General features: G+C 39.1%; 1 protein-coding gene across 9 annotated transcripts; it reads left to right on the top strand.

Moving 5' to 3' along the window:
- abi2a (abl-interactor 2a) lies at positions 1-25,833 on the top strand. 9 transcript variants are annotated; one of them, XM_058393231.1, is made up of 12 exons: positions 1-201; positions 14,837-15,004; positions 16,036-16,212; positions 16,425-16,442; positions 17,685-17,782; positions 18,426-18,575; positions 20,037-20,155; positions 20,481-20,741; positions 21,800-21,961; positions 22,303-22,383; positions 22,752-22,928; positions 23,490-25,833. In XM_058393231.1, the coding sequence occupies exons 1-12, from the start codon at positions 85-87 to the stop codon at positions 23,663-23,665; spliced, it is 1,704 nt and encodes a 567-aa protein (XP_058249214.1). In that variant the 5' UTR covers positions 1-84; the 3' UTR covers positions 23,666-25,833. The 9 variants fall into 9 exon arrangements, with proteins under 9 accessions (XP_058249214.1, XP_058249216.1, XP_058249215.1 ...); XM_058393233.1 differs by lacking the exon at positions 22,303-22,383; XM_058393232.1 differs by lacking the exon at positions 16,425-16,442 and having other exon boundaries at positions 4-201.

The following is a 25,833-nucleotide window of genomic DNA, read 5'->3' as shown; positions in this document are numbered from 1 at the left end:
GTGTGTGTTTGCGCGCGCGCGCGTATGTGTGAGTGTGCGTACGTGAAAAAAACCCTAGCCGTAAAAAAAAAAAAGATGTAAAAGATGGCGGAGCTACAGATGCTCCTGGAGGAAGAAATTCCTGCTGGACGGAGAGCTTTACTGGACAGTTTCACCAACCTTGAAAGAGTCGCTGAATACTGCGAAAGTAATTACGTCCAGGTAATCCGGAGGAAGGCGTTACTGGAGTGGGGTTAAACTTGGGGGGAAGTCGCGCGAGTAGACTGGGAATAACCAGCTAGCCGATTAGCATCGAGCTAACCGACTGATATTTAACGGCTGCTCTGGTTCAGTGGAGTAAAGTCGCGCCGCTTTTGGAGTGTCTGTTTTGCAAGGTTTAATGATTTTTTTTTACGTGCTCACAATATCCGTTTCGACTCCAGAAATCTAAACTGAGTTAACTCAGGGATGTTTTAGCAGGAATCACATAATTGTTAAAAAATATACAGTGGGACAGGACTGAGGGGAAAAGTGGAGTATGGCGCTGTCCCACACGGAGCAGGACACCAAACTGTTGTCATCAGAAAAGTTAAAAAGTTAGTTAACTCCGGGTTTATGTAACAAAAAATCACAAATTCAGTGTATCTAGTTGCTTGCTGTTACAAATATAAGTAAGAATATTTGTTAGTGTTCAGGAGCCGTATCGTGTACTGCAGTGGCTCCGTGATTTTTAGTCCCTCTCCACTCAGACCTCCATTATATATCAGAGCTGTCTATAGATCCTGTACTTATTACACGATGTGACTTATTCACTCGAGATGAATGACTTTATAATCCAAAAGATCAAGAGATAAGAACAATCTGAAACGAGACCGTTTTTGGCTGTAAATATATGAAAACCTCTGTTCAGTTCATTATTAAGATAGAAACTCTGTTCGTCCGTATCCTTTATTCTATTGTTGTTATTATGGGAGGGAGAAATGGTTAGGGAAAAGCAAGTGAAGCCGTCAACATGTAATGTCTGTTTTTGAAAATTCATGCTTAATTTTATTCTAGTAGATTTCTACTGAAAATCTTCTTGCTTGGAAATTACATTATGACCACCTGCCTAATATTGTGTTGGTCCCCCTTTGGCTGCCTAAACAGCCCTGACCTGTCGAGGACTCCACTAAGATCCCTGAAGGTCTGCTGTGGTATCTGGTACCAAGATGTTTGCAGCATATGTCCTTGTATGTTACTAACTTTTGATAGATACTGACCACTGCAGACCGGGAACACCCCACAAGAGCTGCAGTTTTGGAGATGCTCTGATCCAGTCTTTTAGCCATCAGGATTTGGCACTTGTCAAACTCGCTCAAATCCTTACACTTGCCCATTTTTCCTGCTTCTAACCCATCAACTTTGAGGACAAAATGTTCACTTGCTGCCTGATTTATCCCACCCACTAACAGGTGCCATGATGAAGAGATAATCAGTGGTATTCACTTCACCTCTCACTGCTCATAATGTTATGCCTGATCAGTGTATATATATAGATAGATAGATAGATAGATAGATAGATAGATAGATAGATAGATATAGATATAGATAGATAGATATAGATAGATAGAGAGCGAGCACAGCCACATTTCATGAACATTGTCTTCGTTTTCTTATATTTAGTTTACTTAGTGTTTTAGTTGGCTGAGATTATTATAAATTTCCCCACAACTACTTGAATGGAAAAAATAAGCATGTTAACTATCCTGTTAGCTCTTTGCAATAGTGGTCTAGCAAGCAATGAAATATTTCCCAAGGAATGTTGCTTGTATTCAGGCACAGGTTACGCTTCCAAGTGAATTTTCAGGGTTCAAGAAAATTGGGATTAATGGTGCATAACTGAGGCACAGCCCTGTTTTTCACAGACTTCTAGGGTGATTCACGTCTATCATTATATCTGAAGTATGAATACAGATGTGTAGATCATTGTTTCTAAATCCTCAACAATGTATTGCCTTCATTACCATTAGTAAGACTGAGCATGCAGAAAGGTGTAGTGTTCCTTAAATAAATTCCTGTAGAAATCACAAGATTTTTCTGTAGGTGTTTATAGAGAATCACAGCTTTCATGCCATCCAACAAACCAGTCATTTTGGACAAAATAAATAAAGCATATCTTTAACAACCTTACGTCAAATTTTGTGTAATATTTTAACTGCCATGTCACAGTCATATAGCAGTGTATTCACAATAGGACAATTTGGTCATCAGCAGTGAGTCCAGAAGAAATTTAGGTCACGAAATGTAGTGAAAAGCTTCTCTGCACTGTAATAATGGCACAAATCCATTTATTTTCCAAATATAAGGCTATATGACTGTTATGAAAATCCAATGTAGTACATTGTTTTGTTTTTAAACAAGAGTAACATTATACAAGTCTATTCATATTTGTTTGATTTTTACACCACCCTCCTGCTTCGAGGATCGCATCGGCACTCCTATGTTTTTAGCATTTTTCCCGGGGCATGTGCTCCATCTCGTATCCACCTAGTCTCTCAAACCAGATCTTGAAACTCTGCCATGCCAAGCCTGTTTGCCATATGGCTACTTAATCACAGATTTGTTGTGTTGTTAGGTTTGAGTAGTGGACAGTGTTGTGTCCTAATCTAAACTCAGTCAGGATGTATATCACTCTAGAAATGCCTGTACTTTTAATATCCGTCAATGTTTCATCATTTTTTGCCTTGTTTTGAGCATGTCATCTTTTGTATGTAAAGATATTGAACTCAAAATGAGGAATGGTGTATATACATAAAGACGATGAGCATTGTAGAGGGTAACCATTTAAATTTTTTCGTTTGATTGTGTCACAAGTCTTAGCCTTAAACACTAATGCAGTGATTTTGCTGCAAGGTTTGTTCAGCTGTACGATATACTGTGATCTTAACATTGAATACACCGATCAGGCATCACATTATGACCACCTGGATAATATTGTGTTGGTCCCATTTTTGCTGCCAAAACAGTCCTGACTCAGATCCTCCATGGGTCCCACCTCGCAACTTACAGGACCTAAAGGATACTTTGGATAGATACTGGCCACTGTAGACTGGGAACAGGTCACAAGAGCTGCAGTTTTGGAGATGCTCTGATAGTCGTCTAGCAATCTCAATTTGGTCCATGTCAATCTCGCTCAAATCCTTACGCTTGCCCATTTTTCCTGCTTCTAACACATCAACTTTGAGGACAAAATGTTCACTTACTGCCTAATAACAGGTGCCATGATGAGATAATCAGTGTTATTCACTTCACCTCTCAGTGCTCATAATGTTATGCCTGATCGGTGTATGTTTAGTGCTTCTCTTAATGCCTTTAGCGTTTTGATGAACCATATTATATGTGTTTGTTGTTGGGGTTAAATTTAGATAGATAAGGTAACAACCACCCAGGCAGCATATTACATATAACATTTGAGTTTAGAAAGGGTTTGAGATGACTTGCACCAAACAGGAGGCATAGCTGTGTAGGAAAGAAGAATTTTTTACAGCAATGACTGCATAATGTAATATATTATTCTTCCATCATTATTTTACAGTACTGATTTTCATAGAAGGCTGCCAATGAGCTCTCCAAAAGTTTCATCATGTTTTGTGAGTCTCTGTGATTTGATACGTTGGTCTGTTGGTAAAAGAATAATAATCATGTTCAGAATAATGCAGACCTATCCTGTTCTACCCCATCACCAGTTTGTTGTCGCATTGAAAGACATTCTGCATCCGCTTTTTCCCCTAACATAATTGTTTTGCTAGCTTTGGGAGATTTTATTGTGTGCTCATTTTGTTTTTGTCATTCCTTCCTGATGCTGTGATGTTTTTAAGCCTTTGCCCTGTTCCTCTGATTTCTCAGCGATGAGGTAATACAAGCTGCACCATGCTGAGTCCCCTGAGAAGATGATGTTGAAATTTTATTTTGTACTCTGGAACAGTTCAGTCATCAAACATTTAGTGGCTCTTTACAGCCATGTCATTGTTTTAGGAGAAAAGATACATCAACTAGATCATTATTGTCAAGATTTTTTGGACATCACAATCAAAAGCTGCTTAGAGAGCATAAATCTGAGAGAGGTTATGGCGAACCATGCTTCTGATAGCAGTTGCTGAAACCTAGTTGAGAGAATGTGAATTGGTTATGAGCTAATTGCAAATTAGATTTATATTTGTACAGTGATATAGTCTTTGCATATGAAAGCTGTATGGTTCTGGTATAGGCTCTGTACTGTAGACTTGCAGTAGAATTAAAAGAAAGTGTTGTTTGTTAGATCTAAACTAACATGCTGGATAACAGTTGTGCTTGGCCAGTTATTGGTCTTTCACATATGGTGTCAAGATTTGCAAAAGGCAGTCGACGTGTCGCTCCACACGGTAAAATATCGAGTCATAATGAGCATGTTTAATATTTATGTTTCTTTAAATCCATGTGATCGAGACTGGACTGTGAGTTTGAAATTGGATTACATACAAACCACACCAGAGAATAATCTGGAGAGCTAATCATTTAAGACCAGACTAAAATCTGTCCACATTCTGCAACTTTAGGGAGGGGTGAATCCGCCTCAGACAGAGTTATGTAGTGTTGCAGAGGTATTACAAGAGGAAAGACACAAATCTCTTCATCGTGGTAGTCCATCCTCTTAACTATACAGGTCTGTGTTGGATGTTAGTGAAACTCTCATGTGCTCCTTTCTCTGCTCTTTGCTGCACAAGTTTGGCATCAGCCTTACTCAGAAGCATCATGACCGATTGTTTATTAGGTTTAAGCAATACATCTGTGTTTGTTCTTCAACAGAGTATTGATTATGTACTGATTATTTAAATAATATGGCCAAAGTATGTGGACACACGATCATATGTGGTCCCACAAATTTGGAAACACAGTTATAGGATGTCTTTGTATGCTGTAGCTTTAGCTGTAGAATTTCCCTTCATTGGAACTAAGGGGTTTAAACCTTTTTCAGTGTGACAGTGCAACTGTGCAAAAAGCAAGATCCACAAAGACATAGTTTGCAAATCTCGAAAGTGTCTTGCACAGAGTTCACACCTTTGGGATGAACTGAAACACTGACTGCACTCCAGGCTGCCTGACCTCACTAACATTCTTGTGGCTGAATGATCACAAATCCTTGTGTATTGAAGAGTTGAGATTATTATAAAAGCAAAGTTGGGACTAAATATGGAATGGGATGTTCAAAAATCATTTAAGTGCACGATGATCATGATGTCTACTATTTTGTGGCCATGCTGTATAGTGTATCTCTAAGTCTTAAAAAAAAGTTTACTCAGTCCACCGATACTATTAAGCATATCTGAAATGAAAGGTTGATTTGATGATGTTATTGTGGGTGATGCTGTGTAGTATGCTCCGTCTGACACTGAGTATGAGTGTGTACTATGCTGTTGTGTTAGCTATTGTTGTGTTAGCTGCTTTCTGACTGCCTATTACTCTTGCAGTTTCCACTTGCCTCCCGTTATCAGCATCTCAGTGGATCATGCTACTTCCCAGTGACTTGTGTCTGTGTACATGTGAGTCATGGAGTTCAGTGTTGAGCTGTGTGTTGTGTGTAGCGACGTCCTCCGGCTCCAGCCTCATGCAGCTGGTTGTAGTTAGCTTGTGCTGAGTATAGGGCCACAGGTAATTGGAACCATGTTCGATTGCTCAGAGCAGTGTGTGGTTTCGAGAACTCTGAAGGGGCCTGAGGACGTCAGGGATTTCAGGAAGGCGTGGTGTTTCTTCAATGTTTGTTTGGATCACCACCATGGAGACAGTATGACATGTTTTCTCAAAGCTGTATAGGTGCAGTATTCATTTTTGGATCAGCTTTTTTCACATATGCAGAAGAAGACACAGATGAGAAGAACTGTTGAAAGGTTAATGCCATGTTTTTAATCATTTCTAAAGACTATTCCAGTGAAGCCAGTAATATTTATCATACAGAAACTGACTAATGTCTGTCTGATCCTTCTTGACAAGAAGTCCTCAGTTAGTCTAAACTTGTACCCTGTTCACTATATAATTCACTATTTTGAGAGTTTTGACCTTTTGAGGCTCAGAAATGTACTGGATAATATCATGTAATGAGTAATAGGCAGTATTGGGTGGGGCACTACTTCAGACACAAGGTTTGACTGGAGCCAAAGGGAATTTATTGCCTCTGACCACATCAAGACAACTTGCCACTTAAAGTTATAGCCTGTGTGACAGCAGAGTCTTTTGAGCACTTAGTTAGCCCTCACCCCTGACCTCTGACAGATCTGATGTTCACTTATTCAAAGTAACAAGCAGTTTAAAACCCAGTCTGTGCTATAGTTGTTGTACATGCTCATGTACTAGTGTCAGTTCTGTTGTTAGCTGACTAACATTAACTTAATGCTAGTTTATATTAAAATAGTATGACCCTATTATAAGAGGCCACACTGCTAATAGACGTCCTCCTGAAATACACCAAGTACTACTGTTTAGCATCAATGCAAGGTGGCACTGCATGTAAGGGTGTAATTAACTAATAATATTTGCTCAGGCAGTGAAATGCTCAAGTCATAGGGAATGTAACTTGATGTTCTACACCTCTGCTGTTATTTGTGTTACCTTGGCAACAAAGCATTTTGGTCAGCCATGTTTTTGTTTGTCAGCCTCCTGGTGGTCCAGCGACAGGACCCCACGCTCTCATGGCCACGGCCCGGGTTCGATTCCTGGGCAGGGCTCTAACCCAGCCACTGAAGAGTTAACTCTCAGTGCCGGTCCCAAGTCCAGATTAAATGGGAGGGTTGTGTCAGGAAGGGCATCCGGCATAAAACCTGTGCCAACATGTGGACCAAGTGATCCGCTGTGGCGACCCCAATCAGGGAGCAGCCGAAACAACAACAACTTGTTTGTCGTTAATAGTTATCCAGTCTGAATTAAATCTTGCTTTTGTGGCTGGGCGCTATGACAATATGATATCGATATTGTGATATATTCTTTCACAAGACAATATTTAATAATTACAATCATTTACATTTTTTTGTTTGATTTCTTTAATTTTGGTTAAATAAAATGGATGTTTTTAATATAAAAAGGAAAATCAATTGTATTTACCTCATAAATAATAAACACTTATTATTTATAGCAGTAATAAATACAGCACCATTGCTAGTCTGTATGGATTTTCAGCAGTAGCCTGTTTATTACGGTGGTCACAGAAGCATCACACTGACAACAGCAGTTACAGGGGTGTTACTTTGCAACCAGTAGTTGCATAAGCCATGATTTAGTTGGATGTGGTGTTTTCTGTATGTTGAAATGTCATTCAGAATGCAGTGCCTAATGTAGTGCAGACCTTATGAAGGTCTTGTATTTAATCGCCAGTCTCCTGAGCAGCTCTGGTCACAGCAGTGATGCAGTCATGGCAGAAATTATGCAGTGTGAAGCATTATAATTATGTCTAACTGCCAAGTGTTATTTTAACATTTTTATATCACAAAGTTTTTGTTCACTTATTCATTCAGGTATTTATTTGAGCTTAGCTTTTCATGTAAATTAGACTATCATTAAAGATCTCTTAATGCTCTGTGAAAGGGAGACAAATTACACACAGTGGATGCTGGAGTTGCAGCATTTGTGCCACCTGAATGTTTCTTTATTATTTTATTGTGGCCAACTGTGGTGTGTAAGTGTAAATTATCATGATGCTTTAATCTAACGAGCAATAATGTTAGAACAATTATGTAACAAAACATTTATTGCACTACTGATTATATATTGTAATCCCAGCCACCCCTAGTACAAACGTAATCTGTCACAATGCTTAGGCTTTATCTAGTTCTATCATCTATGTGTAATACAGACATCATTGACAGAAATCAGGTTTGGGTTGGTTTTTTTTTTTTAGATGTTTGTGATATGATGGCTTCAGCAGGGATGAAATTCGGGGTTGGTAATGTAAACAGAGAAGACTAGAAAACGTCTGTCCTTTTAAGGTAAGGGTAGCCGTTGCTCTCATTCGTGGGCACTGTTTTGCATTCTGTGTGGGCATATTAGGGACTACATGGTGAGATATAAAGAGATGAATTATCCTGTTTTTCTACTTTTGGTTATAAAAAGGTGATTCCTGAGTGCCTCTGTTGCAACAGAATGCTCCGAACTACCACAGGCAAAACCTTCAAACAGAGCCTTTGTGCAGATACACAGAATGTCTTTGTATATTAAACCCACCTTCAGAATGAAAGAACATTTCACTATGATTTGTGCTATAATAGCTGTTGTTGATTTTCACTGCTTTGTACCAGTAGTCTGCTGAGCTGCTGTCATTCGCTCACAGCTGCACAGATATTGATTTGTAATAACCCTATAAAAAAACATAAATGGAATTGACTTTCTCACTGTGCACAGGGAACAATAAAGCAGCGTGTGCAGAACTGTCAGACTTTAGTAGCACTCAATCTTAAGTAGCTGGCAGTAAGAGAACTTTGTTGTGGTGCCTTCAGTTCTCACTCGGTCATTTAAACTGGTTTAATTGATGCAGCAGGTAAGGTTTTTATGTAGGTTACTCAAGGAGTCTTGTCTAAAGGTGCAGATATAGTTTAGTTTCCCCGCACGGGCGAGTATGCATGCAGGTGCTACGCGAGTGGCATTGTACTCTACTGCGTATTTATGTAAATTTTCAGATATAAATCCGGATTAAAAGTTAAGTCCACTAGATGAAACTACAGCACCTGTAGTGTTAAGCGGTTTGATGCTCAGAGATGTTCCACAGTCTGATGAGCTCTGTTTCTCTTTAAAACATTTTGCTTCATCAATTGTGAAATGGTGAGAGGCGTTGGATGCAAAATGAGCCATATCCCTTATGTCATGTATGAATTAATCACCGTGTATGCTACCTTTTTATAGAGCTTTCAGAAAATGGGTTATGCATTTATGTTGTAGAATATGTATATGCAATGTTTTTTGTGTGGTGTAATACGCAGATTCTTAATCAAGGCTATTCACTGACTGTGTGGTGACGACGCCTTGTTTATGAGCAATGTAAAAACATATATATATCAGGGATGTTGGGGCAGAAGCACTTAAGGAAATATGGGAAAATTGTGTTTTTTGTTTTATACAGTTTCATTGTTGAGATTCTTTGCAGTCAGAAAAAGGCATACTGTAAACACAAAGCCTCATATTGAACATGTATGTATGTGTAATGTGTGTGTGTGTGTGTGTGTATATATATATATATATATATATATATATATATATATATATATATATATATATATATATATATATATATATAAAGCTTTAATCCACTTAATCTATTGTTTTGTGCAGTTTTACAGTCAAATGATCACTGCTGTGCTTGCATTGTATTTGACCACTAATTAAATCTGTATTGTGGTACATCTTTATAAATTTTGAATCATCAGTCAGTTATAGCAGTACTTATCTCTGTGTTGGAGATTGTGGTTGCAGGATTTACATTTCGTTACATACACCTTCTGCCACTTTTAAAAGCATTACTAAATACTCGCCCTTTTAAGAGTACCCTTAAGGTGAGTATGTTGGGATGATAAAATAGGGTCACTAGCCAGAAGCCTGGTTGTATATACAGTAATATAACATGCTGAAAGAAAGATGCTTCAGGACCAGGCTGACTTTTATTTCTTCTCTATGCAGTGAGAGTGGTCTCCCAGCTTCTTTTTGTGCTGGATTTTTCTCTTCAGGCAAGAGAAAATGAACCTCCAGTTACCTCAGGATCAATACAGAAGAAGCAGATCACAGCACTGAGAGGGAGGATGGGAATGACTGAGAAAGACGTGATCTGGAGACTGAAGGCAGAAAGGGAGCAGTATGCTGTGCAAAATGGAAGTGAGAGACAGACTTATAGGAAAGGAGAGGGTTAAGTGGACAAGGCCATCTGTAGAGTAATGCTCTGCTGTCAGTGTTTATAACTGTCTAGACATCTCAAAAACCCCTGGGTCAGGGCCAAGTGCAAGAAGCATTGGACTAGTTTATGGCTAGTTTTTAACAGTGACCTGAAACGATAAATAATCATTACAAAGCAGACTTCACAGCCTGTGTATGAGAAGCAGTCGTGTAAACAGTCATGTACATAAACAGAAACGCAGCCTAATTTAGCTAGACCGTGAATGCAGAATGGAACTTGGGAACGTTATCAGAAACTGAAAGCTTTGACCTTTAACTTTTTTCCCAGGCACTTGGGCATGTGTGTTAGAGTGCTTTCACGTATGCACTGTTTTGTTTGTTTGAATCGAACCCTTTTAGGCAGGTTAGAACACAGCAATCGCACTCGTGTGTGTGTGTGTGTGTGTGTGTGTGTGTGTGTGTGTACCAGAGACAACCGGTTCTAGTACAGTCAATTAACCCAACTGCAGGAAGTGAACCAAATATGCCTTATTTTTTGCTTTGCAAGTGGCATTTTCTGTTGATATTCAAATTCAAATTTTATTTGTCACATACGAAATCATAGTAGGACATAGTAGTGAAATGATTTTTACGACTGTCTTACATAAAAGAGGAAAGAATAGAAAGAAAATGTGTAACAGATATAAAAGTGTAAAAATATAAAGTATAATGAAATGAAAAAAGTATATGTGTGTGTATATATATATATAGTACAATATAGTATATGTGAAAAATAAAACAATATAAAATAAATATGTGTAGACTCTATATGTACAGCAGATACAGTGTATGAATATGAATATATGTAGAAAAAAGGTCTGCTAAAGTCAACATTGAAATGGTGATGCAAAAGAGTGTAGTATGTACAGTGTGCATATGTAAGATAAATATATTGTAGAAGTGTATATGAGGCAAAATATAATGTCCAATTTTACAGGGAGCAAAGTGACAAAATATAATGTCCAGTTTTACAGGGAGCAAAGTGACAGTGCAAAGTGACAAAATATAATGTCCAGTTTTACAGGGAGCAAAGTGACAGTGCAGTGCACACACAAAGATGTACAGAGAAGATGTACAGTGAGTGTTACTGTGTGTACAGAGTAGTGCAATATAGCATGTGCAACAATCAGCTGAGGTAGAATGTTATGTTATGTTGTGTGGGGGTAAGAACAGAGAGTCCAGATCCTAGGTGTACTGGTTGAGGGCCCGAATGGCCTGCGGGAAGAAGCTCCTCCTCATTCGCTCTGTGTTCGCCTTCAAGGAACGGAAACGTTTCCCTGACCTCAACAGAGAGAAGAGTCCATTGTTGGGATGGCTGAGGTCCTTCATAATCTTGCTGGCTTTGGTCCAGCACCGCTTGCTGTATATGGTGTCCAGGTCAGGAAGCTCGGTGCGGATGGCGCGCTCGGCTGATCGCACCACCCTCTGGAGAGCTTGCCTGTCCTGTTTGGTGCTGTTCCCAAACCAGGCAGCTGATATGAGCTGCTAAACTGAGCTGCAAGCCGAAGGAGAGAGGCGAAGTGCTGTTGAAACGCAATGAGCAAAGCTGTTGCATGAGAAGTGATGAAGACCGATAATAGCTTTCAGATTAACTATGAAACTGACTTTGAAATATTAAAATATAAATAAAAAATGTTAGCTTGAAGGTGTAGATTATCACTATCCCAGAGGGTCAGCAAGGTGTTACCGCTAATCAAAACCTTGCATTTTCCACAATTCAGAATTTCTGATCCTCCATAGTAGTAGATTTGATCACTTTTGCACTGATTAATTTAGCTTTTGTACTGCTGTTGTTGGATAAGCAGCTGCATTTTTTTGGTGATTTTTCTTTTTTGCCTTGAGGAAGTCTGTATTTGTCGAGGACACATTTTCAAATGTTGAAATTATTCACTTTGTACTCTCTAAGACTGTAGTGAAGCAAATGCTACAAACGGCATATTTTATGTCACTATTGCTCACCTTGAAAAATGTCCGTTCTACAGAAATGTAGCTGATGCTGATAACTAATGCTGTCACATGCCTGTTATGTTTACACTGTGTTCTCTTTGAGTGGTCATTAGATTATGTTTGCTATATAAACAGTCATGTGATAGCTGTCATTAGGTTTTTGTATTAATCTAGTTGTGTAAGTGTGCCGTGTAAGAAATCGTTAGAAACCGGCAGCTAATTCTTTGTATTTTCAGGCATACTTGGCCAATAAAGCTGATTCAGGTCTGTTTCTAAGGAATCTGCCAGTGCCAGTGCGACTCCAGTGATAGATTAGTGCATGCACATGTTGAAGATGTGTAGGAGAGACTTGTTTGTGAACACACCATTGAGACCAGACTGCTATCATGTGTCTTTGTCTTGTTTCCTTCTTCAGCCTTTCAAATATAATTTTCTAGCCTTTTCAGTTTTCATTCCGAAACATGGGTCATCTGCAGGATTGTTTTGGAATATTTTTTCTTAACTAAAATATTCCAGCGTCTCTTCTGGCTAAGTTCTAACACAGATCTGTGTGTGGGTGTGTGTGTGGGGGTGCAGCATTATTAACTGGCCATGCGCTGCTGCTAGCTGTTAGCTGAATGTGCTGCACTGTTATGCTCAGGTCAACTTAGACTCAGTCTCTCTCCAGTTCAGATTGGGTTTGCTTTTCAAAGAGTCTGTAAAGCATATAGTAATAGGCAAATGTGTTCTGAATTTCTGTTTTAAGATTCTCAAATGGTGCTGCTGTAGAAAAAGTAAGCTCTACCACACACACAATTCCTCTTGCTTTTCATTCTACGTGGCTGTGAGTCAAGACCACAATCAAGAGTTTGTCTTTCCTTTAATTTCTTTGTTTTTGCTCTCTGGTGCCCAGGCTCCCACTGCTCGAGAATGTAAGGTACTAGTGTTTCTGTAAGAGTTATGTCTGTTCTGTGGCCAAGCAGCCAAAAAGACAAAAAAGTGCACTCCATATGGTGATCAGTCATTAACATGTAATGAATCAGTTCATTTCTCATCCCTGAATCATTTTCAAATGTCTAAGTAAAAGTTCAGAAATATATTATCATAGAAATAAAATTTCTATAAAAATTAAGGACAGAAATCAAGCTGACTGATTTTGGATAGAGATGTTTAATATACAGTTCATTATTCTGTACATTTAGAAGCAGACATCATGAAGTGTTTGTTCATTAAACAAACCCACAGAGACGGTTATTTGGTTCAACTGCCTTTACTGCGTGTCTGGGTGTTTTGTGTATGTCCCCTGTCTTTCTTTGTCCAGATCTGTGACGGAGAAAGACAGGGGAGTAAATTACTGTTGCAGTGGTTATTGTAGCACCACGCTTATACCATTATTGCCATCCCTGCTGAGAAGAAGGCTTTCAAAGTGCAATCAGTATTCAGAGAGGAGTTTCATTGTATCCCACACCTGAAGCCTGTCTCTGATCTGAGCTCAGGGAGAGGCATGTGGCAGTAGATTGACCTGGCTCATCTCCATTTAAAGGCCTTGACCCTTCCCTCACCTTCCTCCCTCAGGTGCTTCTTTTGCATCGGAATGAATTCAAAGTAATTGAGTCGTAATTATATCATGCTTTGTTTAACTGAACCTTCAGCCTTCAGGATAGATGATCAAGTGGAATGATCAAGATTCTGATGATCAAGTGGAATTTTTTAAAAACACAGCAGGGGTGCACATTTGTAGCTCTCTTTAATCCCAGGTTTGATTATACTTCAGTACATATGTCATATTTTCAGCAGTATAGGAGCAAGGTTTTTAAAGGCCGGGGGAGAGGTGGTTCAAGGCTCTGGTTTACTGATCAGAAGGTTGGGGGTTTAAGCTGCAACTGTTGAGCCCTTGAGCATCCGTCTTTGCTCCAGGGGCACTGCATCATGATTGACCCTCATTCTGACCCTAACTTCCTAACAAGCTGGGATATGCAATGTCTTTACTTGTCTGTAGTGTGTATGTCTGTTCTTTTTGTACATATTGGGTCCGTTTCCATTTCTTCTCTCACATAGTCAGAATGCTGGCCGCTGTTATTCACAGTGCAGTAGATGTGAATATTAGTGTCAGTATGTGGCCTAGGGGAGGAACCAACACTCCATCCTACATGCCTGTCTGACACATTGCATGGGTAAGAGACTGCCTCATGTAGTAGGACTGATAAATATCATCAATCCTTAGATCATGACAAATACGCAGTGCTTCATGCACCATGTCTGACCTTATCTCAGCATGATTTCTTCTGCACTTAGTGAGTGTTCTGGTTTTATTTATGATTTATATAGAGATGTGAAAATCTCGTCATAGTCACATGTTATGAGATGATCATTGGTGCCCTAGCTGAGCTCTGGGTGAATTGAGGGTTGAATGTCCCCTCCTGTCACAGCTCTGGCACAAAGATGGGGATTGTGTTACACACACACACACCCCTGAGTCACTTCGGGAGCTCAGTTCAGGACTCACAGCTCCCAGTCATGTGATTTACTGAAAAAAGTGCTGAGATCCTGACATTCCTCACAATGTACACACACAAAGCAACACACAGTGTATCTACGTTTTTGTACGCATCTCTTAAAGATATTTAATTGTTGAGGATCAAAACAGTCGTTTTTTTTTTTTTTTTTTTTAAATCCAAGACCATACCTCTTTTAAGAGTACATGTATGAATGTTTCCCCATATTCATGTTCCATTTCTTTTGTTATCATGTTAAGGATCTGGTGCAAAGCTCCTACAGTGTTTCCAGTTGATATTGATATTTATTATTAGTTTGGACTTTTTAGCAGAATTTACAAAAGTGTTTCCTAAACTGACCATGACACAAAATGTTCTGCTCTGTAGTGGGAATAAATCAAAGGAGAAGTACTCACAAAGATTTCTCACTAAATAAATGCCCAAAATACATTTCTACCATTTTAAATAGTAATGCTTACTTAACTGACTATTCTTTTTCTTTGCCTTTATTCCAGTCTCCAGATAAGCACAGAGCACTAGAAGAAACAAAAAACTACACAACTCAGTCTCTGGCCAGTGTTGCGTACCTGATCAACACACTCGCCAATAATGTGCTGCAGATGCTGGATATCCAGGCGTCACAACTACGCCGCATGGAGTCATCAATCAACCACATTTCACAGGTAAGCTCACAACTCAGAACAGAGAATGAACTTCCACTTATACGGGCTGATCTGTTCTAACTGGATAACTTATTGGAAAATACACTGTCATTATGAGGTAGTGCTGCTACAGCAGTATCCACAAATCGTTCATGGCCTGACCGAAAAACAATAGTCCTAAAACAGTGCTCTATAGCAGGGGTCATCATCTGACTGGCCACAGTGCAGATCTGGACCAAGTAGAGTATTTCAGCACACTGAACCCCGTACTTAAATCGTAGTTCAGCAACTTTAAACGTGGACCAGCTTGGCATCTTCAGCAGAGGACTTGTGGTTTATCAAATCGCATACACTTATCTAAGTTATTTAGCTGAGGGCAGATCATTTGACCAGAGATTATTTACATGGCTAAAGGCAATAAGTCAGAAAGGGGAAAGTTTTCACTGACTTTGATCAAGTTTTAATTTTATTTACCCTCCCTGGTCTCTTTAACAAAAAATTATTTCCTTCAAAAAACCAATGGTTTTTTAATTAATGGTTACACCCCAGAAGACAACTGTTGTCATGTTAAGTTGCTTATATGGACGTTTTTTTAAGGAATTTTAGCATGCCTTTATTTGCACATGTGTACACAAATTCGGTTACACACTGTTAGTGTCACTGTCACTTAATGCTGAAAATGATTGACTCCTGTGTAAGGAGCTGGCAGGAGTGGCAAATTCCCTCAGCTGACTTTTTTATTTTAACAGCTGTCAACAGTGCACTATCTAACAGGATTACAAAGTGCCACGCTGCTGCTTCTCTAAGACATTAATCAGCTTTATCTTTTCATCAAGCCTTTTCAATGCAAGCTTTTCTGTAGATAGCTTTGCTGCTGAAAAGATTTATGGCATTAGATGTTTAGAAATGTTTAAGAATTGCGTTGATTCACTGCCTCTGTCAGTCTGTTTCACACTTTCGCCTGTGGTTTGCTGCTAGAAAACATTTGCGTCCACGAAAGTGCTTCTAATCTGATGGGATGCCCCTTGTGTTTGTTTTTTGCTACCCTACAGACAGTGGATATACACAAGGAGAAGGTAGCAAGAAGGGAGATTGGCATCCTAACAACCAATAAAAACACCTCCCGCACCCACAAAATTATCGCTCCAGCCAATCCTGAGCGCCCGGTGCGATACATACGGAAACCTATCGACTACAATGTGCTGGATGATATTGGCCATGGAGTAAAGGTACGATCACATGATACCGATTTCTTTGCTGATAGATAACAGTTGATAATCAATTAAGGCATGATGGCTCTGTTTACTAAGAGTGGTTGGTGTTTTGCTTATACTAACCAATGTTGTTGCATAACCAAGCGTCTAAACTGTCTCTGAACTGTCACTAACCTGTGCTTCTGTGCTTCTCCTTGGCTTTTTCTCTGCTTCATTCTTGATTTAAGTGGTTGCTTAGGTTCAAGGTAAGGGCATTATGTGGTGTATTGTGAGCAGGTCAGCTGATTTGGGAGAAGAATGATTTCTTAAAATTGATTTCTAGAAGAACCACTGTAACAGTCAGGGTTTTTGTTCTTCACTGGCCTTTATCAGCGAGCAATTATACGCCTCATACCAAAGTGACATTTTTATTCTTTCCTTCTGTCTAATAAGGGAGATCAATCAATCAGACTCCAAGAAATCAGTCTTTACCATATTTGCTTATTTTTTTTCCTTGCCCACCTTTTGCTTAAAGCAAGTGTCAGTGTGCATGTTGTATATTTCATGATTCATACACTGTGGTCCTTGTGTGCCTGTTGCCCATATGTTAATCTGCCAAAGTGGCATAAGCTGCATCCTGTCTCGGTGTGCCTAGATGATTATTTCCATGCCATCACTGTGCCAATGGGAACTTTCACACTGATTTTGGATTGGTGTCAGGAAAGTGGATTGGCAAGATTGTGTCTGTATGTGTGCGTAGGTAAGTCAGGGGCGGTTCTAGGATTGTTGTTTTTCATGGGGTGGGGGGGCTAGGGCAAAAAGATATAAAGAGGCCTTGTTGAAGTATTAACATGGTGGTCCAGCTTAGGACTTACATAAGCTTCGTTAAAAAAAATTGTAAGTATTTACCTCCCTGAGTCCTGTTTATGAAGCAGTATCAAGCTAAATGTAACAGTATATTAATCTGTTAACATATTTCTATTGATGTATATTTAACTATTAATATATTGCTACAGTGATCACTATATTTTAGTTTGTCATCTTATATTTTCGTTCAGAAAGCTTCTTGTTTGAGCCAGCTGCAAATTCTTTCACACAGGTCTTAACATTCTGACTAACTTTTGTTCTGTGTCTCTTTTCCACTCACTTTACTCCTGCTTTTTGTTCTTGTTGTGACCAAAAGCTCATCACTTTGTGTGTTTGTTGAAACATAAAAAGAAAACTGTAGTTTTGGGGTTACAATATACATTGGGAATAACATGAGTATTATAAAAATCAGACAGTTAATCAGTTGAAAAATACATGTTTAATCTTATTGAGAAATTGCTCCTTGATAAGTCCTAATCCCCTTTAGCCTAAAAAAAGTGTTCCCCAAACACCTCCTCTAGAGCCGCCCTTGAGGTATGTGTGTATGATGTACTAAATATATTGGGCTGCATTAATTTATCTGTGGAGTTTTTTTTTATTAATCTTGTCCTGTAATTTTATTTCTCATCTTTGTGTTTCAGGTTGGGAATCAGAGCATGAAGATGGGGGGTCTTCCACGGACCACCCCTCCAACACAAAAACCTCCAAGCCCTCCAATGCCTGGAAAGGGAACCATAGGGTATGTGCTATACTTCAAGGCCTTACACAGCAGATGTCTCTTAAAATCTGTAGGCATTGGCATTATTTTTGTCTTTCGCAGATGTGAAAGTCATTATTTACTGCAACTTTTTAGACGTATTTAGAGACCTTTCACCCGACATCCTGGGTCAGTTTCTCCACATTCTAGAAAGAATGAATGATCAGTAGGCTTTTGGTGGTTTATTCCTTTGTATTTCTGTTTGCTTGGAAATGCATTGAGGTACGGGAGAGAGCTGCAGTAACTCTTATGCTTCACTTACAAGTTTGCCATCATTAGTTAAGTGTTGATTATCAGCAGTTTTTAAAAATATTTCATTTTAACTGTGCATCTATATTAAATATTTACATCTGTATGTATTCCAAATTCAATGTATTCTGCTTTAATACTCACCTTTAAAAAAAATTGCTATTTTTACACTCATGTATTAAATGTTCATCATCATAGCTTTATGGAATTCTTGTCTGATTTTAGTTCTATAGACTATTTTTTTCTTGTAGGTTGGGATAAATCTTAGCTATTCAGTGGTTAATAATAAATACCAGAACATGTACACATCTTATAAACCTTTATTTTATTTCTTGTCTCAAATTTATGAATTGTCATTTCACTTTGCTCCTGACAGGAGACACTCTCCGTACAGGACACTGGAACCAGTGCGTCCTCCTGTGGTTCCTAATGATTATGTCCCCAGCCCGACACGCAACATGGCACCTGGGCAACAGCAGAGTCCTGTGCGCACTGCATCACTGAACCAGAGGAACCGCACATATAGGTAACCATGCTGTCTACCTCATAGCTGTGTGCCAATCTACCCACTCTTTCTTCTTTTTCCCCCCTCTGTCACTGTCAAAAATCGTCCCTTTTCTCCTGGCTAATTGTGGTTTCTTGGGTGGTGTGTAGAAAACACTTAAAGCATTACGTTGTTTGCAGACAGCTTTATTTGTACCGTTTAAATGTGTAAACTCAAAATGTTTCCAGAACTATACCACCAGTTATATTAAGCTGCAGACATAAACAGATATAAACAGACTATCAGTTGTGAAGAGGAGCTCCTACTGCATTGCCAGGGGAAATTGACAGAGGAACTGCTCAAGGGTTCTGCGGGTGCTTTGATTCAGCTTTGATTCTGTAACTGTCTTTTTTCCCCTAAAGGGAATCGTGAAACGAAAGACTTCTGCCTACTCCACTAGTTTGCTTCCTTCTTTTAAAGCCTGAGACATTTCCACTGTGTCCGAGTTTATGTAACTGTGCTCTGCCAGCTTGGTCTGTTAATATGCCATCTGCCATGTACACCCTCAACACACTCCAGAAAGATACAGCAGAGAATGATAAAGGCACATTTGCATGTTTAATCACATTCACAGTCTCGCAATCATGCAGTAGTATGCACACGGTTTTCCTGAGGAAGATCTTTAACACCTGTGGCACATGTGCATTAATCCTTCCACTTGCTTCTTTACACCATAGAAAAATAGCAGTACATGCTCGTTATTTCCCCTCTTGCTTCCTTTTGCATGTTAATTGCAAATGTCACAAAACATGCTGAGCAAAAACCTCAGCAATTCTACAGCATGAAGCACAGAACAACATTATAGATATAGCTGAAGCTCTTTCTGAATATGAAACCCCAGACTGTAAAAAGCTTTGTATAAAGCCTAAAATTAAATCCCTAACATGATACAAGCTGAAAAGGCAGATATTGGTTCACTGCATCCCTCTCATATGCTGCACAATGCTTCAGGTTCATGAAGGCATCGTAGCTGTTTCTCTGTAGTTTGCCTATTTTTCAAGTTCCCTGTCTCATAAGAATTGTGATCCTTTTAGTAACATTGCTTTACTAACATATTTCTTCTCAGTTGGTACTCTAGATGGGTTTTTGATTTCCTTATCTGCTATGTTACAGCAGTCATGATAATAATCATTATCATCATTATTATTATTATTAATATTATTATTATTATTATTATTAAGTAAAATGGTCATAAGGATTCTAGAGCATAATTGAAAAAGTCTAATTGTTAAAGTTTATGGATTCTTTTGCTGCTTCTTGATTTCACTAGGCATGTTCTGCCATTTCATGTGATAGCTGTTGTTTTTTTTAGCAAGACGATATTTAGGTTAGCCAGTCTGTCTGTGAATGGTCTTACTATGTTATGCAGTTTTGTATTTATTTATTTTTAACCTGTATGTCAGAAAAGTGAACAGGATGTATGAACTCTCGTGTCGTCTGCAGTGGGAGTAGCGGAGGCAGCCATCCAAGCAGTCGCAGCAGCAGTCGAGAAAACAGTGGGAGTGGCAGTGTGGGAGTGCCCATCGCCGTGCCCACTCCCTCCCCCCCTAATGCATTTCCAGGTAAAGATTTTTGTTTATACAACCTGTTCATGTCTGACCCTTTCAAAAAGCTTTCAATGTATCTTCCCCTTGAAATTAATGGTCTGTACAAGAACAAACTTCAGTACATGCTATATTTTAGTGCCAGATTTGCGCATGCAAATTCTTCTAGCATGTTTTTGTGTTGTTAATAACAGCATTTGGAACAAGGAGAACGTTTCTTACTAATGTTCTACCTAATCTAACACACTCAAAATACCCCTGTAACCAGAAGACATCGATCCTTTTTTTTCCTCTATTATTCTTAACTTTACTGTTCGTATTTTGTCTATCCTCAACTCCAAAGCCTCTGTGGCTGGGGCCACCAGCTGTTCTTCTGCTTCACTTAACTCCACCCAACCTTCTGCTGCCTGTTCTAAGTCTACCCCCACCCAGTCCTTAACCAATCTTACTGTTCCTACTGAGCTTTCCCCCATTATCCCCCCTGCCACTGAGGCCATAGCCGACTCCACTTCTTCCTCTCAACCCATTAGTCCTGCTGCAGTTACTGCCTCCTCCTCTGCCTCCTCCTCCTCATCTTCCTCTACCTCTACTACCCCAGCACCAGGTGAGTATGCCCCACCAACCCCCACCTTAGAGCATTATTCACTTCCGCCTGCTTGTGGCATCAAACATCACTAACATCACTCAGACTGTGATCTGATTCCATGGTCTTATATTTAACAACATCAAATCTTTGTTCTTTTCTTTTCAGTTCCTCTTCATTTTTCCCTTATGCTCTTCGGGAGCCAGAACATTGTTTGTTTTTCTCTGTCCATTTCATTTTCATTAGCACTGTGTTAAAAGCACCTATCAGCAGTATAATATAATGTAGTAATGAATTGGACTGCACTGCACTTTTGTTAACAAGGTACTGAGTCCCTTACTGAGAAAACGTTCCACCAAATCAAGTGCCTGCCCACTCATCCCAGTGAAAAGCAATCCATTTAGCACCGACCTCCCATGTTATGTCCCACAGAGTGCTAACTAGCTCCCTTTCATGGCCCTTCCAAGCACTGTTTACACATGTAAAAATGGTTTGTTTTGGCATGTAAAAATGCCAAACAAAAACAAACAAAGCCCCACTCAATTCTGTTCTGTCTCGTATTCTTTATGCTTTCATGGTCGTTGCACAAGTGGTCTTCTGTTCTTAACAATTAACAATTATTCCTAACTTCAACTTGATGTTAATGTATGCCTGATTACAGACCTGTCCATGTTCTACTGAGTGATGCATTGGCATCAATTTACAGGCAGTTATAGTATTTCATTCTTTTTATCTAAAGGAATGTTTCCCAGACCTGGTACTTAAGTCTTGCTGCCCTGTGCATGTAATGCTTTCCCTGCTCTGTCACTCAGAAAGGACCTGCTGATTACTTAGAAAGGGAACAACAATGAATATGCTAGGCAAGGCATTCCTATTCCAGGACCAGGGCTGGAAATCACAGCTTTAAAGGACCCTAAATTTATCATAAAGTTATTCACAATTGTGGTTCTTGGACATAGTGGAACTTTATGGTGTTAATTTGTCATTTTAAAAACCACCAGTGTTAACCTCAGCAATGATAATGTGGTGCCATTGTGGTGTCTTATTGTTGTGTTGTTCTTTGCTGTATGTCATCGCAGGCACTGCCCCTCAGTTTTACAGTATGAATAGGCCTGTACCCAGACAGATCACGCCCCCTGTTGGTGGCTCTCTGCCTTACCGCCGCACACCCTCTGTCAGCAGCCAGTCCACTATGCCTGCCAGCCAGCAAAATGGAGGACCTTACTACAACCAGGGCCAAGGTACGGGACTTCCAGTCTATGGCAAACCATTCAGTAGACCCATCCATGGCACTGTGCACTTTCTGCTGATCACAACAGTTGGCACGTGATTGTGTGAGAAACTTTAGATTAGGAAACATTACCACTTAACCTCTTCACTTATTCTCAGCTAGGCTATGTATATACATGGTTTGAGTTCTAATTAATTCATACATGTTTGTCTGCAGACTAAAATAACTTCCTATTATTTCTCCTGTCTTTCTTTGGTCTCTGCTTTGGTTTATCACCCACCATACTCTTGCCCTTTTTTACACACACTTGCTCTGTCTCTTTACTCTGTGTGGTGTGTGCTGAACCCTCAGTGGCACCCCCTCCCCCCTCCATCCTGCAGATTACTCCTCAGCTCCCTCTCACAGGCTTCGTGGCTCGAGTTCAGGAGACCAGTAAGTGGCTTTGAGCTTCACTGTTGTGCAGATCCTCTTAAACTCAGCAGTGCACCAACTTTTGTCTGCTTCCAAGAGATCAGAGTTCTCTCTGTCAAAAAAGGAAGAAAATGTATATTTGCCTTATGGCTCTCTGTAGCACCTGTACTGATGTACTGATTTGTCGTTTTTGCTACTGCTTTCTGCATGTATATCATTATCATTAGTAAAGCATGTGAGTGTACCAAAAACAAATGCAGTTTTGGTGTCCTCCTGTTAGAACTACTCATGTACCTCCTGCATGGATGAGCTTGCATGACATTTTTATTTATAAAAAAACTCTCAGGCTTAACTCTGGGCCTCCAGTTCACCATTCTTTTCCTTTCCAGTTTCAGATGCTCCACCTCCACCGCCTCCAACAGAGGAGAGTATGTTTCAAGAAGTGCAGCCTCCTCCTCCACCTCTGGAGGATTATGAAGAAGAAGAAGAGTCCTCAGTGGTGGAATACAGTGACCCGTATGCCGAGGAAGACCCGCCTTGGGCTCCATGTGCTTACGTAGAGAAAGGTATTTACATAAACATCAACTGGCTTCAAATTTGATTTCATAATTTTACATATTTGATAGAAATATTACATATTTACATATTTGAAAGAAACCTCAATTGAAGAGTAAGTAATATCCAAATTATTATTAAATATTATTAAATTATTATTAAATGTAGATCTGTTTAATAGACCTTGATGTCGAGCACTGTAATAAGGCACTTCTAAACAAAATACACTCACTTTTCACTTCATTTGTTGGCCCTTTTGTCACTTGTATCTACAGTCTAGGTGGTAACCTATTATCAGTAGTGATATTTAGGTATTTAATACTACTTTACCTTAAATATGTATTCCAGTGCAACACCCACCAGCTTGTAACTAACATGTCAGGGTAGACACCTAATAAACTGGGCATTTGTCTTACAGTTGATCATCTACAGCCCCATCTAGTTTATCATCCAAGCACTCTTTCAGGATCTGAGAAGCTGACGGTTGTTTTACAGAATGGTTTAATTTATAAAGTGGAACTTATCCTGTATGAATGTTAATATATGACACATTTTTCTTTCACTTTTTTCAGTGGTAGCAATCTATGACTACACACAAGACAAAGAGGATGAACTGTCATTCCAGGAAGGCGCAATCATCTATGTTATCAAGAAGAATGATGATGGTTGGTATGAGGGTGTGATGAATGGCAGTACTGGACTCTTCCCTGGTAACTACGTGGAGTCCATCATGCACTACACAGAGTGATGCTTGAACCAGTGCGGTCAGCATTAAAGCTAACACATATGGGTCTTCACACCAGACAGCAGTTACAGCAGATTGTTTAGATCAATTGTTCAAGCAGGAGTGATAGTCATTTGTGAGAAGAGCAAACTACAGTGGTCAGGAAATTAGAGTGGACCATATCGGCTTTTCACCAGAGGGGAAGACATGCAATATTAGAGTATGATAAAATGTACTAACAATAAAATCTTGTTACTCTTATGTTTGATGAAGTATTTGGAGCACAACCACTATTTTTTGTGTTTTGAGAAGAAAAGATATGAAGTAGTTTTCTCATTGAAGATAAGATTCATATTTTAAAGCTGGCACTGCTTTAAAAAAAAAAAAAAAACTGAATATGCTCTCTCTACTTTTTACATAAACTTGTATGTTTTATTCTCAGATGTCCTGGAAGTTTTACAAACACTTATAGGTTTACAGAGGTTTTAGTTGAAAGCAGATGAAAAAGGGAAAAATGCTACACCCATATTCTGCAGGAGCGCTGACTGTTGTCGAATGTTCAACAGACTGTTATAGAATAATTAATGGAGGTAAAGACAGGATATATCTAGTTCATGCATATGGAAATTGCTATGCTATAATGTGTGTATTAATGGATTTAATCCTTAAGCAGGGACTAGTTATATGACTTGGATGTTATTTAACTCCCTGAGCTGCCATTTGACATAACAAGATTCTAGGTAATATTCCAACCCAGGATATAGAGGATGGTAGCTTTAATAGTTTCACATTCTTGTAAGAAGAACAATTAGTTCTAGGTAGACGCAAAGGAGAAACGATGAACAAATGATGCTAATTTGCAGGACGGGGCAGGAAGATGCTTTTCCCTGAGCAGTGTTACATTAGGCAGATTACAGTCACACATCTCAGCAGCAGAATGCACCATGGTAAGAAATTGGAAATTCCTAAAGCATTCAGTTTGTTAGAGTGAACATTATTTTTTCCTTTTTTTAAAAAAAAAAAAATCATATATACATATTATGTACCGATGCTAACAAACTAGCCAATTTGAGTTTTGATATGATGTGTAGTGCTACATAAATTGCATGCTCAATAAAACGATCATATTTTAATTTAGCATTTTTTTTTTAACCTTTCAATTTAATTATATAGTCAATTCCTCAGCAATAGTTTATGCTTTTACTGAGAGAATTTCCACAGTGTGAATTTGCATTTGGGTGCCAACAAAGTGTGTTTAAACGGATTTTTTGTGCCATATTGTAACATTGAAATGCTTATGTAATGCCTGACAATTCTGCTCACCATTACTTCATCCCGTGTACGTCCCATTAACTTTCTGAAAAGATTTTGCTGATGTTCAGCTCTAGATTACTGCAGGGATGAGTAATGTTCCCCACACCATGCATTTCAGATTGTGTGTGAAAAGGAAAAGGGCAGACCATACACAAGGTTGAGGAGCAATAAAATGGCAGCACAGTTCTATTCCTTATAAGGACTTGCAATAATACCTGGTGAAATGATGTGTTTAAAGATGTTAATTTTATATTTGCGCAGTATTTGAGAGCACATAGCTTTGCAGCTGGGATGAAAACTGCTTTGTTTTGGCAGGCAGGCAGGCTTGTTGATATTAAAAGTAGAAATAAAAGATGGGACTGTTACTGTCTTAAAACCGAACACAACATGAGTTTAGTTTTGCCGTTTCTAGAGATTTCCAGAACTTATACAGTTGTGCATCGACTGCAGGTATATAAATAACAATATAAATATATATATTTCTATTTTCATGTGCGTGAGTGCAACTGTGCCGGTGCAACTGTGTTAGTGTGCTGCAGTTTTCCTTTAGAATGTGCTTATAAAGTGAATTAATTTGGTATTTGCATGCTGCTGTTCTGTGCATTTCTTCACATGTATGAGTAATCATGCTGTTTTAGGACCTTTGTCACTCTTACTTGGGCAGCAGTCTTGTCTGCTCTGAAGCTAAAACACTAATGCACAAGTGTGATGAATGTCACAAACGGCACTTAACACAAACCTGTAAAATGGGACCACTTATCATTATAGCTCACTATTTTGGAGGGCATCATCCAGACCAAAAAAAAACAAACAAAACAAATACACAAGAACAAACTCAGATGGATTTAACTGTATGACAATAAAACCATTGGAGCTGA

Source organism: Hemibagrus wyckioides, linkage group LG06 (genome assembly GCF_019097595.1).
Source record: "Hemibagrus wyckioides isolate EC202008001 linkage group LG06, SWU_Hwy_1.0, whole genome shotgun sequence".
Taxonomy (NCBI): Eukaryota; Metazoa; Chordata; class Actinopteri; order Siluriformes; family Bagridae; genus Hemibagrus; species Hemibagrus wyckioides.
Note: the sequence above shows the minus strand (reverse complement) of the source record. Positions and strands in the feature narration are given on the sequence as shown.